Source organism: Crassostrea angulata, chromosome 6, assembly GCF_025612915.1.
Source record: "Crassostrea angulata isolate pt1a10 chromosome 6, ASM2561291v2, whole genome shotgun sequence".
Classification (NCBI taxonomy): Eukaryota; Metazoa; Mollusca; class Bivalvia; order Ostreida; family Ostreidae; genus Magallana; species Magallana angulata.
This window is the reverse complement of record NC_069116.1, coordinates 36,464,514-36,482,226: the sequence shown is the minus strand read 5'-3', so window position 1 is coordinate 36,482,226 and position 17,713 is coordinate 36,464,514. Positions and strand designations below refer to the sequence as shown.

Below are 17,713 nucleotides of genomic sequence, written 5' to 3'. Positions count from 1 at the left end.
AATATGGCCATATAGTAAAAATGTTTTAAATCTTAAAAAATCTTCTTCTCTCCTCCCACACATGGGGACAAAAAACTGAATACATGGTTATGATATCCACAATCTCCTTTACCTAAATTGTGAAATTCATGGCCCCTGGGTCAGGTGTTCAGGACATGAAGGGGGGGGGGCGCAATATGGCAATATAGTGTTAATGCATATAATGTTTGAAAATTTTCTTCTCTATTCTCACACATCTGTATAAAAAAACTGACTAATAATTATGTTTACCAGGAAGTCCTCTACTGAAATTTTAATTTTCATGTCCCCCTCAAGGATGGGTTTTGACTCTAGGGCAGGGCCAAAATGGATGTATAGATGTTAATGCATATAACGCTAAAAAATTATTTTCTTTACTCCCACACACCTGAAAGGAAAACTGAATTCATGATTTTGTAGACCAGATCTTTTAGTTTTTCACCAAAATAATAGGTTTCACAGTTCTTTTTGAAATGTGGTCGTCATTACAAATTTATTATTTTTGTACTCCAGTATGAAACTTAATTAATTAGATGCATATATGAGACTCCATGACAAGTTTGTGTATGGGATATATGCTACTCAGGTGACCGTTAAGGCCAATTGGCCTCTTGTATAAAATGGCCCCAGAGTCAGGGTTTCAGGTCATAGGATGTGGCCATGTTAGGTGAGAATTAATATTCGCAATATGGCGTCATTGGCCAATGCTTCGCCTACTCATTTCAACATTTCAAATTACTTAAAATAGAAAATATTTGGAGTAGTTGTCCTTTGAATATTGACGTCACATTGTGTCTGGAGCAGAACTTAATAGCAGCGTCGAGATTTGTTCAGATCTCTGCACTTGAAAAGGGAGAAAACGTTTAAAGTTGAATAGCAATAAAGCAGTCTAAGTGTACCTGGGTGAAGCGAAGATTTTCAAAGAGTATTTGAAAGGTGATTGATAATTTTGAAGAGTTTAAACGAGTTAAATTAGACAATATGTTAGCCAACTTGTATCCATGGGTTTGTGTAGATCATATCTTTTTGTGACAAGATGTGTCACTTGATAGTCCTCGGGTAAACAAAATGCTTCACCTTGCCATCTTTGAGATGAATCAACCAATATATTTCTTTAGTCAATCAGTAACAAACCTTCATGTAATAAGTACCGTAATAATAGTAAAAATGTATTAAATCTTAGAAAAACTTCTTCTCACTATCCTTGGCAGGGGGAGATAAACTAAATGCATGACTCTGATGTTCATGAAACAAAATTCCTCCACCAAAATTGTGAAATTTGTGGACCCTGTGTATTATGGTTTATATTGCTCGGGTGAGCATTGTGGCCCAATGGGCCTCTTGTTTTGTTATTCGTTTTAAAATAACCAATATTTGCTTGCTTTTATGTTCGCAAAAATCATAGTGGATATAATTTGTAATATGAAGCTTAAATTTTCAATGTGTCACCTGTAATAATTAAAAGTATAATAACCCATGTTTACAACTGTGCAAAATTTCTACAGAATCCAAATTTTATTGTCATTAACACTGCCTTTCAGAGGAATAATCTAGGATTATTCATTTTCTTAACAGGTTGTCAGTGTAAACCTAATTATTTTTTTGTTTATTAAATCAATGTCTTGAAGCTGAAGGTAGTAGGTGTCGAGCTGTGTGCAGTTGTTGACACTGTGCCTTAGGAAGAGTTTACAAATTGATTACAGCCACCTTAGCAGACCGTTTCTGGTGCTTCCTGTCAAGGGTCAGACATTTACGTGTAGATAACAATATCAGGCAATTAAAACTGCCAGTAAGATGCACAACAATCCTCATAACTTGTCTCCCGAAGGTTGAGTAGGATATAGTGCTGTTGTTATATACTTGTAAAAGGAAACAATGGTGGAACTGTCTCTTTTAATGCACTTGTACGACATTAAAGCTAGTGTTCTCATTTCTTATACTGTCTGATCCGTATATTAACCAATGTGTGTGTGTGTATATATATATTTGAAATGCTTTCTTTGGTGATTTATTCGAGATATGAAGGTAGCGACATTGCAGAAAAAATATATAACCCGGGTTATGTAATTTTTTTTCTCCAGTGATCGCTACTCCCACGTCATGATTATTTCGTGCAGTCCGTGATTTCTTAGTTGCTGTAGGTTTCGACCAATCGATAAATAGAGCGTGTCAATTTCAGTCCTGTCAGTTACTTATCAGTTTTTGCCAATATATATATAAACACACACACATTCTTGTTGATATTTGAGTATTGTAAAAACTTTGGAATAACAAAGATATAATTCCTTATATCAGATTTCAAATGAAGTGGTAGATGAAATAATTTCATTTGGTGAACTGCCGTGTGGTTCACATTTTAATGGAAAATTGTGAAAAATTTATTGAACTTTTTTATGGGTTGTTGAATGTACATACCTTGCAAATTTTGTGGAGCTTACTTTAATATCTAAACATATGATTCAAATTATGTATGATGAAGGTTTTTATAAATTTTGTTTTACAATATAATTATATAAAATAAATACAAAAAAAACCCAAATCGTTTGTATATTTTCTTCTGACATAACGAATTTCATATTGTTAAGAGAATACACAATTTTGATAATGTGTATTTTTGGAAGCTTAATCCAGCTACAGCTGGTTTTCTTATTCATGGACTTTGTGACCCTTTTTTCACCTGAGTAGAGTATCATTAAGGATAACACGGTGACTCTAACATTCGTAGTGTATATAAGCCCTGAAAGATCATAAAACAATGATAAAATTTATATCAAAGTATAACATTAGTACAATATATGTAAACTGTTTAGCTGTATTAATTACAATAACTTTATTCATTTTTCATACTCTTACATAATGGATAAATTAATTACTTAACTTTCACGTCCCTCGGAGCATACAATATACATGCAGATTTTTCTTGAGGGTCGGGACGGCTTCACTCAAAAAATAAGTTCACAATGTTGACAACTTAACCCACAGAAAGAAAATCTTGTTTCTTTGCCCCTTTTTATATCCATGAAAGTTGAGAATGAACACGGAACTCTGCGCGCGCTGACGGCCCGACTGACACGTTGAGTGATTTATTAATGCAGACGACACCGGTAATATTGACGCCCTCTGTTTTTCCATTTCTTGATATTTTTTGGGGAAATAGAACATTCCTAAAAGGTAAGATGGTGGTCAAACGGAAATCCATGATAATATAAATGTTTTGAAGTTTTTAATAATAACGTGTATGTGTGTATATGCCCCCCCCCCCCCCCCTCCAAATAAAGTTAAACATTAAAAATAAAATACGACGTTAATAAGGTTCTCTTAATTCAAAAATTTTAATCGTTGTGAATATTCACGCAATTTAAATTGTACATAGAAGTTTGTAGGAGCTTAAATTTGCCCAACTGGCCTTCAAAGATTTATTTAGTGTCCAGTTGTGTTCTAATTAGTTCGGAGTTACAGCATATTAGTGAAGTTTAGTGTATAATGAATGAAATAGAACAGTTGTAACCTTTTGTTTCATCATAAAACTACTGCAGCAATATTTCGTCCTTATACAGGTGTGAATATATACATGTAGGGCTGTATTGAGTCATATTTGTGTGAGTGAAGGTCGTGAAAATGTGTCAGGATGATGAATCAGTTATCTCGACACATTCATACTTTTAAAACTATTTTTGACCTAAACCACACATACGAATTTTAAATTTTCCTTTAGAAAAGATAATTGGGAAAAACAAATGGAACCATTACGATTAGTATATAATTCCATTCAGTTTTCAGAGTGCATTTTCCTTATATTCATGGAAATCTGTGACGTTCATATTATCAACATATGCATTCAATCTCTTTCCCCTATTAAATTGCATTGTTTGATTTGAGTGAAAACTGGTGCGGATGAATACAATTTTTCTTCAGTATTTCTCGAAGAACATGACTGACTCTCCGTGCGACTTCAAACCGGATCACGACCTCATGTTATACTTACGCTGATAAACATTTCATTGATGTAAATATTTTTCAACATGCAGTTATATGAATTCAATTTATTAATATATCAAAGGATTTGCAAAAATTTTGCCTGCTACCCAATCCAAATGATTTCTCAATAAAATGTGTTTAAATTAAAATGAAAAATAAAATCGTGTAATTTATAGCGTAGTGCACTATTTTTGTCAGCAAATTCAGCTGTTCCAGTGGCTCTTCCGATAATTGTAAATATAAGCATTGAATCATTGCTTGATAACTGCAACGGTATATGTGCAAAAAATTGAATAACGTTTTGAATAGATTAAATTATATTGTTTTTAACTGAATTATTCAACTAACTTGATGTATTTTTTTACCAGTTTTTTTTTACTAATATTTTCCAGTATCGAATAATTTTTAAAAAAAATATGGGAGAAAAGCAAACTTAAGGTTTTAAAAAAATCCTAGATAGGAAATTATAAATATTCTATCCGTGTGTGGAGTTTGACATTTGCTCGATTATTTACCGTATTGTTTACAAATTAAAAAGGTGACCCAGTTATGAGCTGCCTAAAGTGCAAGGTAGAAAAAAAAACAATAAAAAAATATTGAAAAATGCTTAAAAATAATAGATACCATATCTCAAAATCTTGATCTTTGACCTCATATAAATTTTATGTCAGCAGAGAAAGGTCAATATACTTAGTTTAATACTATAAATGTTTTAGCATTATCACCACCCAGTTTTTTGTTATATTGATTCAAAAACGGGTAGTAATTTGAAAACTGATAGAGGAAATTCGGACTAGAATATCTATAACAATTGTGAATGAAAACTTAATGCTTTGAATCTGTTACTACTATTCATAAACTGTATTTCATTTGTTAGAGAGTGAGGCAATTTGAAAATCTCAATCATAGTGTAAAATATTTATGGATTTTTCTTAAATTTTCAAAAAATATTCAATGGCCATTAACTCAAAAAAGTAGATCATTGACCTACTTTTTTGAAAGTGAAGAATAACACTACCATGTAAGGTCTATAACACACAATAGTTGGTTTTTCATTATCATTAGTGGAATTTTTTTTCATTCTGAGTAAAAGTCATCCTTAAAGGAAGTCTAAAACTGGTCACGACCATCGATCATAAATTATTTCGAAGTTTTAAGCTTGTCTGCATTTGGGGACTCCCCTGTAATTTCAATGTTGTACCCATAGTTGACGTCATCAATTTGTGAGGTGTTTGTCAGACGACAATATAAACAAACCACACATTCTCAATCATCGGTGAAATTTTCCAGTAAAATTGATAATTGCTTTATTTCAAGGATTTGTATTAATTTATTGATTTATCGGTCAAAAACCTACATCCTAGTTAGCTAATAGACTCTTAACAATATTTTGAGCAACCCAAAATTAACTCTTAGTTATGTAACTTGCCATTAAAAAATTAACAGCTATTATATAGTTACGGTTTTAACTAAGAGTTAATTTAACTGACGTTCGTGCAACCGAATCCTGGGGTATAACAAATCATTTTAAGTAATTAGGTAGTCCAAAATATATGTTATTTTATTACTTTTATTATATTGAAACTTTTGAATTTACTGGGTCGGTGTAAATTTACTAGTTGTCATTTTTATGTTTACATCCAATTTTCTGACATTTGTCGCTCTTTGCCATTGCGCATTTCAATATTAAAATGATTTTAGGGGTTATAAAACTTAATGCATTTTTGTTTTCAGTCATTTCGCGATGTGTTGTATTTTAGCGCAATATAATGTATTTTTTACATGTACATGTTTTACGATAAATTACACTTTCTGTATCCAGTATTTAAAAATGATAATTTCTATTTATAATCTCTCTCTCTCTCTCTCTCTCTCTCTCTCTCTCTCTCTCGTGCACATTTATTCGGGAGAAACCCCCGTGTGCACATTAATTCCGGAGAAACTCTCGTGGCAATCAAATTCCAGAACTAAAAGTAAAAATCGTTCTTTCTCAGTATCTGAATGTGACAATACATGTAACTTAAATCGCATTAATTAGTGATAAAATAGAATCGTCGTTTCATAATATATATGCTTACTTGTGTTTACGTCCGAACTTACGCCTACCTATAACACACCTCACAGCCTACTCAATATTCAGGGTCATGAACCCTGGGGAGCATTCATTATTGTCCCCAAGAGAGACAACTCTTGAAAACGTGCATTAACTATATTCCGTTTCTTAATCTTATTAAAATAGATAAATAAATTGAGAAGAGTTTTCAAAGTATTTTAATCATAAATAATACATATAACAATGAGTAAAAGGCATGAAAGAAGTACATTTATTTATCAAATATAGGCTGGTACATGTACCTGGTGAATATTAAATGTATATTGCTTGTAGGTACATGCATAAATCTACACAACTACATTCAATTAATACACTGTGTTATGTAAACTGAAAAAAAAAATACACAGGTTGTAAGAGATCTTTTGTAAAATGAGTGATACATTAGATGGATAGGATATAATGTACAGCAATTTAAGATTTAGATGTCATTTTTCATATGAAAGGTAATTAAAACCCCATACCATTTAAACAATGAAAAGGTTGCAGAAGGCCTATTTGTATCTAGTTGAATATAATGAAAATAAATTAATGACCTTGTACATACATCATTTTAAGAAAAAAAAGTAATAAACATGCTGTTCAAGAAACTAAAGTGATATATTATAGGAATCAATAGAATATACTGTACAGCAATTTTAATTATATATTGGATTTGTTTCCAAACATTGGAATAAAGGAATAAAACCTTTTATAACTTATTTAGATTAAATAATATTCTTAAAAAATATTAATATTTGTATTTCATGGCTAAAACTGAATATTTTTCTGTCAATTTCTTCTGTTCATGAACAAGACCTATACTTTTATCAGACACTTTTATATATATTATGTCCATTTCCCATGTAACTAAGTATTTTTGTTCTGTTTGTATACAAAAGAGTACATAAAAGGGACTTAGACACGATTTTAGCTTAAAATTCAAAATTTTATATTTCCATTTTCAATATTTAGAATGGTTGATATGGGTATTTTTAATGCTTTGTCAAAATTTGAAAGTCAAATACTGAGTTAAAAGAAAGATAAAGAATTAAATATTCTTTGTTTTGTAAACAAAGCGCGAGTCTTGTTATTATTTACATATGTGTTTTATTGGTGTAAGTTTCATTCAAATGTTGCTTTTTTCTATTAATAATATCATTTATGATCACATCGAATCAGTTTACCTTCTTTTCTATGAATCATTTTCTCAAAGAAGTGGTAATTTCATACTTTATATTATTTGCAAACAAACATAAGACTCGAGCTTTGTTTACATAACAATAAATTCTTACCCCTGTATCTCTCTTATAACTTGACTTCTAACATTCAAATTATGGTCAATTATTCAAAATGTGCAAGTAAATCATTTTATGCATAAAGAAATTGAAAACAAAATTTTGATCTAAAATCGTGTCCAAGTCCCTTTAAAAAAAAACTTGTATAAAATAGTAAGGCTAAATTCCAATTTTAAAAAAAATAGCTGTTTCCAAAAATGTTACATGTATATGAATATGTTATATAAAAAGATATGTTAGATGGATGGGTAGAAAAATTACAAATTAAGTGCACTCGATAAAAAGTTTGCTGGTATTCATTATGTGAACACAATTCATCCAGTAACATTTAAAGTTATGCAACATAAATAAGAATGTTATGAATGATGTGTATAGATCAAATTCTTCTGTAGTTGGCTCCATAAATCTTGAAAAGATGGTTGGTAAAAGGGCAGAATAAGGTTCCATTCTAATCCTCATTCCATTGCATTCCATTCAAGAAATATTCATTAATGTCATGGTCTGGAAACTAAAATAGAATAAACATAAAGTGTTAAGAGAATTACATGTAATTTTTGCAAACATTGTGCACTCATCAAATACTTACATGTATATATTCAATGAAGTTATTAATGGAATGTGCAATTACTAACAATGTAATCTTTTCTAATATTGTACATACATGTATTACATCATTTTGCCACTAATTTAAAACCCAGCTGACAGTTTCTTTTTGTTATATATACAGCGTCAAAAGATAGTTGCATCATGTGCATGTACTTTCAGTAATTTCAATTTCAAAAGCTACAAAACACTTTAAATTTGTCAAATGATTTTACAAATGAAATATGTACTAATATACCAGTAAGTCGACTTCATATTAATAAAGAATTGTTCTGTAACTTTAAATAATTTAAAAGCTTGCCAATATAAGAAACAAAAACTTTTACTTACTTTTTCCATTTAAACTCCTCTCTCGATTTTCACGAGTATTAGACTGGTCTCGTTAAAATCCCGAGATATACGAAGTTTTGACTCTCTCGGGTTTTTTCATTCTTTCCGGAATATAAAAACCAGAAAGGTTCCGATTATGCTAATAAGGCTGTGAGGTGTGTATAAATGGACGTAAAATTTTGGCATAACTTTAGTCGGACATAAAGTTACGCAAATATTCGAACTAGTCTCATAATTCACACCGGCGCAGTGCTAAGTCTGGACGTACGACCCTTTATGAAACGAATCCCTGTTCATATAGCGAGAAAAAAACCAGCCTTCGGTAAAAAATTTTATTTACATTTTTAGCTCACCTGAGATGAAAACTCAAGTGATCTTTTCTGATCACATTTTGACCGTCCGTCCGTCTGTCTGTCTGTAAACTTCTCCAGAACCACAGAGCCAATTTCAACCAAACTTGGCACAAAGCATCCTTAAGCAAAGGTGATTCAAAGTTGTGAAATTTAAGGATCACGCCCTTTTACAAGGGTAAATAATTAAAAAAAATTATTGAATATTACCACGTCCTTTTACAAGGGGAGATAATTTGAAATTATTGAATATTTTCGTGAAATTTTCAAAAATCTTCTCCAAAACCATTCAGCCAGGAAAGCTGAAACTTATATATAAGCATCCTGGTGTAGTGTTGTTTCAAAGTTGTGAAAATCATGACCCCCGGGGGCAGGATAGGGCCACAATTGGGGGGGGGGTCGAATTTTTACATAGGAATATATAGATAAAAAATCTTTTTAAATCTTCTTATAAAAAACCATTTGCTTAGAAAAGCTGTAACTTCAGTGGAAGCAACTTCAGATAGTGTATATTCAAATTTGTTAAAATCAAAATCTTGAGGAGTAGGGTTGGGCCATATTTGGGATACAATTGTATAAAGGAAAACATTTAATTCTTTACAAAAACTGAAATGTTATTATGTATGGTTTTCCTTATATGCCTCACAAGGGGTTCAGAGTTTGATGTAGGTTTATATCACACATACAAACAATTGTTTAGGATCTTTTTTAGAACTGCAATGCTTAACATGTGATATGACTATAAAATTATCCTGTTAGAAAAGGGGCTTAATTATGAACATTAGAATACTGTGGAATCATTAGAATTCGTGGTGGCTCAATTTTCGTGGTATTCGTTGGTAGCCCTTCCCCACGAATTTACATCCTCAACGAAAAAAAAGTAGAAAGAATTTCTTTTATACTAAAAGTGAAAACTGACGCACCCACGAAATTAAATCCACACGAATAAATAAAAAAACAACAATCAACGAAAATTGGCCCCCACGAATTTTAATGATTCCACAGTATCCATGGCCCTCTTGTTTGTTATTGTTGATTAATTTTTAGGGAACATTTTTTGCGAATGCAGAAATAAACATTTCCAGATTAACGGTAACTCGTTAACGGAAAAGGAATTTTATAATTTATGAAATGTTTTAGAATGTGATTTATAAAGTCTATTAGCCCTGAAAATGTCAGGAAAATTTCATAAATGAGCAAGATATGAAGCCTCAAAGTTTGCGTTCAGGAAAAAAAGGAATGAAAATTGTCTTCTTTTCCAGCTCATCGGTAGAAAGTCTTTTGTGAAACGGAAGACCTAATTGCTCGATAGATGTAAATATGTAATAATAAAGTATCAAAAGGAGGTAACTTTGACCTTAAAATGAGGACATGAAGCTATAAGGATGATTGGATAGTAAAATCACAAAATGTAGCTTTGTAGTTCTTGAGGAGAAATTTTTAAAACATTGTTCCTGTATATACTGAGTATTTCTATGTTGAACTTTAAACCCTTCTTGAGATCCCAGTACTAATATACATGTAGGTGCAAGGGTCACAGTTTGGAGCTATCTAAGGATGTTTTAGGGCTATTAAATTCTTCAGACAATTTACTTTGCTTTACCTGCCTCAGACTTTCTCTATAACACGCTTGCCAGATCAAGAGTCGCCATTTTTACATGCTATGAACAAACGTCCCTGGTTTAAATAAATGCATGTAAGAACATATATTGTCTTATGGAAAGTAAACTGAAAATAACATTTAAAGATAATAGATAAAAATAGCTTCCATAACTCATACTGCTCGGACAACAGCTGTGGAACTTTATTTCAGTCGCTATTCATTATGAGAAATAGAGCCCAAGAGTTTACTGTGCGTGGCCTAAAATGTAAATCGATATGCTTTTTGTAAAGACAGAAACCAATACCGGCCTTATAGGTTAATTCTTTCTTTTATATACAAGTGATCCTTTTTGTGCACCGTAAAACAACTTTTCACCACGTTAGTAGTTCTAATGTCTTCCATCCGAATTTTTTTTTCAGTCCAAGAAATTACTGACTTGCAGCAAGCATTCAATCTAATCAAAGTTCCATATCTACAAGGATTCAAAACAAAATCGAATTTTGATATGAACCCCGAACAGTATGCCATATATTAATGATCTATTAACGAATTAATAGTAGATAGATACATAATTTCCAAATAAATGTTTCGGGGGGAAATAGAGCAAACAGATGCTGATCAGTAAGAGTTTGCGTATATTACGGTTCACCATAAATATTTATTATGACTTAATCAATTCTAAATTCTGGTGTTTAAAATTAAAACTTATATTTAAATAAATCACATAGTAAGGTTATAGAAAATAGCCCCCCCCCCCTCCCCCTGGAAGCATTTAAATATTATAAAATAGTATCCCTCGTACCCCCACCCCGGTAACAATTTTCGGATCAGCCTAGGTAAGCACACGTAAATTGCTTGTATCAGTTTTAAGTCAAATAAAACTTATGCATTTATACTAGTATGTATAGTATATATATGTGCTTTTATATCCCAAAGTACTCTACACAGGATAGCAACGGAAGTGTACAGTTTTGGGTAGCGCTCTTAGTTTGTCGAGGCGAGTAAACAAATCGAACATGTAGCTCTGCGTACCGTTGAAGACAACTTGTCAGTGTGGTTTTAATCAAATCCATTGATCAATGGATTAAAAAAGCTTCCGGAACAATTCAATACGTTACGGTAATAAATTGGCAGAAGTGTAAAAGGTGTACGTATTTTTGTAACATTATTTTTAAGTGAACATTTTAACTATCAATATCTACGAAAGCCCATTGAGCTCATTTTCGTAGGTAAATTTTTTTTTTCGCGAACAAACGCGAAACTTTCGCGATATAACGCGTTAGTTTCGCAAATAAACGCGAAACTTTCGCGAATAAACGCGTAACTTTCGCGAATAAACGCGAAGCTTTCGCGAATAAACGCGTAACTTTCGCGAATAAACGCGAAACTTTCGCGATATAACGCAAAACTTTCGCGATATAACGCGAAACTTTCGCGAATAAACGCGTTAGTTTCGCGAATAAACGCGTAAGTTTCGCGAATAAACACGAAACTATTATATAAATATTGTCATTTCATACAGAACCCATATGAAGAAAAACGATGGAAAACAAACACATTTTAAGTTTTATATAATAAATACTTATTATTCATTATCATTGTTACGTTGATTTATGAAGACAAAATTTCTTTTTTGCATATAGATATTAATAAATCTGATAAAACTTTATCATACCATTTTTATATGTTATATGTCCAAAGTAGATAATAAGTTTGAGCATCATATTACGATTTTCAGTTGTTCGCCGACCCTGTGTTCGAACAGGCATTCATTGATGATCTTTTTCTTATAAAAATTGATATAAATTTTTAACCGTCACAAACCTTTTAAATCTTAGTATTAATTTTTAAATGACATATGTGATAAATTTGGAGGACGAATTTACGTCATCTAGATTTGAACAAAAGCTTGAAAATTTCATTTCACAGCTTGACTTATCTTTCTGATATAAAACTAGACGTTAAGTTATGTTGCAGCGATATAATATATATCATAACGTTTTAAACAATGATATCCTTTAAATTCTAAAATGATACCTAATAAAACGTTTATTTCGAATTAAAATTGTCATAATTAAAATATATTGCTGCCCCATTTTCAATAATACAGCGCCCATTAGAATGTGAGAAGCGCGATGCATTATGTTCTTTGAAAATCAGTACTAAGATTTTAAAGATTTCCTACGTTTGAATTTATGTTTATTTGTATAAGGTTAAATCTAATTCATTTACATCTTTATATAACATTATTTTGTTTTATTTAAATTAATATATTTGTTTTCAGTAATTATTCTTCAAAGTGTTTCTTCTACGAAATAACAATATTTATATTTAAGTTTCGCGTTTAATGGCGAAAGTTTTGCGTTTATTCGCGAAAGTTTTGCGTTTATTCGCGAAACTAACGCGTTACACCGCGAAAGTTTCGCGTTATATCGCGAAAGTTTCGCGTTATATCGCGAAAGTTACGCGTTTATTTGCGAAAGTTTCGCGTTTATTCGCGAAAGTTACGCGTAATATCGCGAAAGTTTCGCGTTTATTCGCGAAAGTTACGCGTTTATTCGCGGAAGTTTCGCGTTTATTTGCAAAACTTACGCTTTTAATCGCGAAAGTTTCGCGTTTATTCGCGAAAAAAAATATTTTTTTTACCTACGAAAATGAGCTCAATGGGCTTTCGTAAATATCCAAGGTAACATTCCAAAACTGAAATGATTATTACATGAATGTACAAAATACAAACATTATGACTGAATAGAGGACATGTAGAAGTTCATATATACCCCAAGAGAATAATCTGACATGGCGTTAGAGGTCGTTGCAAATAAAAGTAGAAAAATTCCTCAGAATATTATGAACTGTCATTTTTTCATACTGTACAAGTAGCGCAAAAGAAGTAGAGTTTTACTGTACGCATAGTTCTGTGATTAAGCATTGGTTTTGGATGGTAAGTTTACTTAACAGAATGACCATTGTATGCATGGACTCTTTCAAATAATATTTCAATGATGAAAAATAAATACTGTTGTTGCGATTTTTCCCCTAAAATAAGTAGATTAACTCAATAATCACAGCCAAAAAAAATTCAAAAAAATTAAAAGGGGTAAAGGGGGTAGTGAGTTGATAGAATATCAAATTTAGAAGCCTATGATAATTTGTTGTTGGGGCATAGCTACATGATGTAGCCTACATCCAGAATACTGCAGGTTGCACTACGTACAGTATTAAAATGGTTTGTGTTTGTTTAAAATTATAACCCCCTTTTCAGAATCAAGCATATCCAGTAATTATTCATATTTCCCTGTTTTATTACAAAAGTTAGGAATTCAGAATCGCCGTCGCCAACGTTCCTCATCTAATTAGAGATCTAGACTACCTCAAATTTATGCACTCATCTTTCATTCAGAACTGAGTTGAGTAATTTCAAAATGTTGGTGGCGGAGGGACGAGATATATAACATTTCTTTTCAAATTTGATGTTCAAACCCTGTCGCAGACAGAACCACTCTTCCTTTCAAGGGTAAATTCAGAAATGATTTTCATCTACTATATATATATGTTTTATGGTGAATCTTTACACCTGGCAGGTTAAGATACTGATGTAAACAATTTATACTTAGCATGGGAGTTTACGTTCTTGATGATTGTGATATGGTATTTTAGATAATGAATAATAAAGGAATATAATCATAAATGTTCATGTATTTTCAATGTTACAAAAAGTAAGTTATTGATGGATTAATTTTTTTATTACAATAATCCCTTGGAGGGGAGAGTAATTCTACGTGAAATCAAGTGAAATCCATTTTTTTTTATCATAAGTTGGTATAGCATCGTTTCCCCCCAAAAAAGGGGAACAGGAATTTTGGGTGGGACTCCGAATTTTCTATTTTTGATTGTAAGAAAAAAAGTTACTTAACAAGGGGCCTCCCCTTGCTACGTGTCTGTGTCTCACACTGAATCTTTGATCAACCTCAATATGAATCTAATCTAATGTTTTTTGACTTATGACCCGCGTCATTATTTCAACTTCAACTTATCTTTCAATATTCTGCGACACAACAAAATATCTACTTTGCGACTTCCACGCAAACAAGTGTTTATTGCAGAAAACTGCTGAATTGCACAGCATTGTTCTCCTGAAAAAAAATTTCTATGCTTCAATAAATGAAAAAGCAAACTGTATTCACCATAACATATTGAAGCTTTTCATTCTTAGCAACTATGATCATCTCATTGGTTCTTATAAAATAGCTTTAGGTATAAATGATTAACATGAGGTATGTGTATAGGTTGTTCAAAATCGTTTATGTGTTTTTGACTCCAATTTAACATAGTTCAACTGGATTTATTGATTTATTTTTTGTAATTTCTATAAGATTTACATTATTTTTTAATTAGTAGTTTTTTAATCGGCCTTGCACATCCTTTTACATAGTTGTCAAATGCATATGAGTGCAAAACTCAAACACAGAAAAATGCATATCACTTACTAGTATCACTAACAATATATACTGCTTTTTTCCAACTAAAAAATCTCAAAATATATTTATTTGCCTGATACAGTGAAAAAATATGAACAAAAGAAATGTGAGTCGTGTTTTTTTTATGTGACATGGTGATAAAAACTGTCTGCCATGGTAAAACTCTTGCACGATTCCCTCATATTTCATTTCACGGGTATAAAAATATGATTTTAAAAATGTTATCTGTATTGATTCTGGTTAATCTTTTACCAACATGAAGGCTTTGCGTCACAACCTCCTGAATATTCGTGATTCCCTTTTTCTAACGGAAACTTACAGTTAATTCAAACCTACAATGACTGAAACCGACAAGACTGAATTAAACATGCCCCGTTTATCGAATGGTCGAAACCTACAGCGACCTAAGAAAAATAACGGACTGCACAAAATAATCATGATGTCAGACTAAAATTCTCAAAGGAGACGATCTGGCTGATTTTTTTTTTGTTTTACATAACGTACAGGTGTACATTAACTAATTTAGTAAATTTTACTTACTTTTTACAATTAATTTGTTAAAAGAAAGATAATAATACCGGTATAAACAAAAAACAACAACAAAAACAAACAACCCCAGCCCCCGGTTATGTATTTTTTTCTGCAATGTCGCCACTTTCATATCCCGCATGAATAACCAAAGAAAGAATTTTAATTATTGCTTAAATAACTATCTACATGTTATTACATGTACCTATACAATAAATGAAAACCCCTTTTTTCTCAAATCACTATTTGTCATTAGCACTTTGTCTTTTATCAACATATATAACATTTTATTGTGTACTATAGATTTTATTGTTTATTATTGTTAGCCTTAACCTCGATGCAAATCTTTCTCAAAGACAAAATCACATGTTATCCTTGAAATATAAATTATCAGACAGTTGTAGTCTTTTTTCCGTACAAATATCGTTTGTTTTATCACTAACATGATTCCATACTTGTTCTCCAGTCCCATGAGGTAAAAAATGTCAGATGGGTATTAACCAATCGTAAAAGAGTACATTCCTGTCAACATATGGCGTATAAATATGGCGGAGAAAGAAGAAGAAGGATCTAAGAAATTTGATTACGAGCAAACATTGGTAAGATTCATGCATTAAATTGATAGACAATCATTCATGATATGTTATACGGTGCGACCGTTGGAGCGAGCGCAGCATATGCAGTTTGAGGAAACCACATGCCAAAATACAGTCGTTTTACCGGTAACGAATATTTGCTAGTATCAAATAATTTTTAGAAAAAGGATTTAGAAAAAACGAAGTTAATATTTAAAAATATCCTAGTTAGGTAATTATAATACAGAAATAAATATTCTATCCGTATGTGGAGTTTTTTGACATTTGCAAGATTGTTTACAAATTAAAAAGATAACATGAGTTGTCAGAAGTGCAATGCAGAAAAAATAAAAATCTGAGAACAATTTAGCCTAACTATGAAAATTAAGTTTGTTATTAACACACATTTAGTAGATAATTAGTTATTATAATTCACGAATCTTACGAAAGAATTTATAACGGTTAAGATAGATTTGGAAATTGAAAAGCTTGAACCCCGAGCTGAAGTTCTCACTGAAAAACTATCTGACAGTAATAAAGAAATTCGAGAATTGAAATAGAAACTCCATATATTACCAGGGATGCTTTCCGATTAAGTAACAGAAATGACTATACTCAAAAAAATGTAACTTTAAGATTATGGGGGTGATAGAAACACAACAAGAAGACACATTAAAAGTGGTTATAAAATTTATTCAAGACAAAATAGGATTTTAACTGAATGAACATGACATAATCCCTACACACCAAATTCCAGGAGAAACTGGCAAACCCTGACCATTGTTATAGTACTCAACTCAGAAATAAAGGCCAAGGTCATGAAAAAGCAGTCTGAAATAAAGCGTATGGGAAATGGTCTCTGACTGGTTGATGTTGTAACAAAGACTAATTCATCTCTAATATCCCAGCTGCTTGGAAAAGAAGATATAGAGTGTGCATGGTACTTTAATGGCTCTGTATTTTTTGCGAAAGCCAAAGGAAAGGATCGAAAAATTAAATTCTATGTGACAACGACTTGGACACAAAAATCAAGAAAGAACTATATATGATATGAGTTAAATTTGGCCCCCATAATTCGCCATTTTTTAAAGTGTTTCTGGTACAATAAAACGTTATGTTATATTTTAGGAGAGTTGATGTAAAATATATATTTATTTGATTCATTTGCACTCACTGGCAGTACATGACATCAGAAGTGACGCAATTTCTATAATTCAATCAAAATCAGTCAAAAATTGACATTTTTCTTATCTTTTTATGAATGGGAAATATAGAGCGCATGCTTGAACAAGGAAAATATTTTTGTCACTTATTAGCCTTGGTTAGGTAAATCTCTGATTAAAATATTTTGTTTGCTCAAGCATGCGCTCTATGTTTTCTGAAAGAAAAGCTGCTTGAAAACTGTTTGAAGCCTAAAATTGCAAAAAGGCGGGAAAAGGTTGTCTTTACGATGTTATATTTCTTAATTATGGGCAGTTGAATCAAAATGAACATTATGTAAAAACATCACATATATATCTGTACAAAGAAAACAAAGAATTACAGTAAAATGATGATGTTCATGAATAAGCTTCATGAACCATCTTATGAGCCAGTCATGAAAATATCATGAAAATTCATAGTTCCTAAAGTTATGAATTTCATCTCTTAGGGGCAGGAGTATGGTACTCATGTGACCATCAAGGTCTGTGGACCTCTTGTTCTAAGGAACATTGTGAAAGAGCTTTGGAGAACCACATGTATCAACAAAATCCAAATGTACAATTAGGAAAAAAATATGTTAATATTAAGATATTGTATTGAAATGATGATTTCATTATGTTCAAGGGTTGCATATTCTTCACGAGTTGCACATTTTCTTTT

The 17,713-nt window shown here is 31.6% G+C and overlaps 1 protein-coding gene across 2 annotated transcripts in view; it reads left to right on the top strand.

Moving 5' to 3' along the window:
* Window positions 1-3,114: 3,114 nt before the first annotated feature.
* LOC128189560 (chloride channel protein 2-like) overlaps window positions 3,115-17,713 on the top strand; it is a 66,283-nt gene continuing 51,684 nt past the window's right edge. For both annotated transcript variants that reach the window (XM_052861216.1, XM_052861215.1), the window contains exons 1-2: window positions 3,115-3,189; window positions 15,742-15,874. In XM_052861216.1, the coding sequence (XP_052717176.1) occupies window positions 15,821-15,874 (54 nt within the window). In that variant the 5' untranslated portion in view covers window positions 3,115-3,189; window positions 15,742-15,820. The remainder of the gene's footprint in view (window positions 3,190-15,741; window positions 15,875-17,713) is intronic.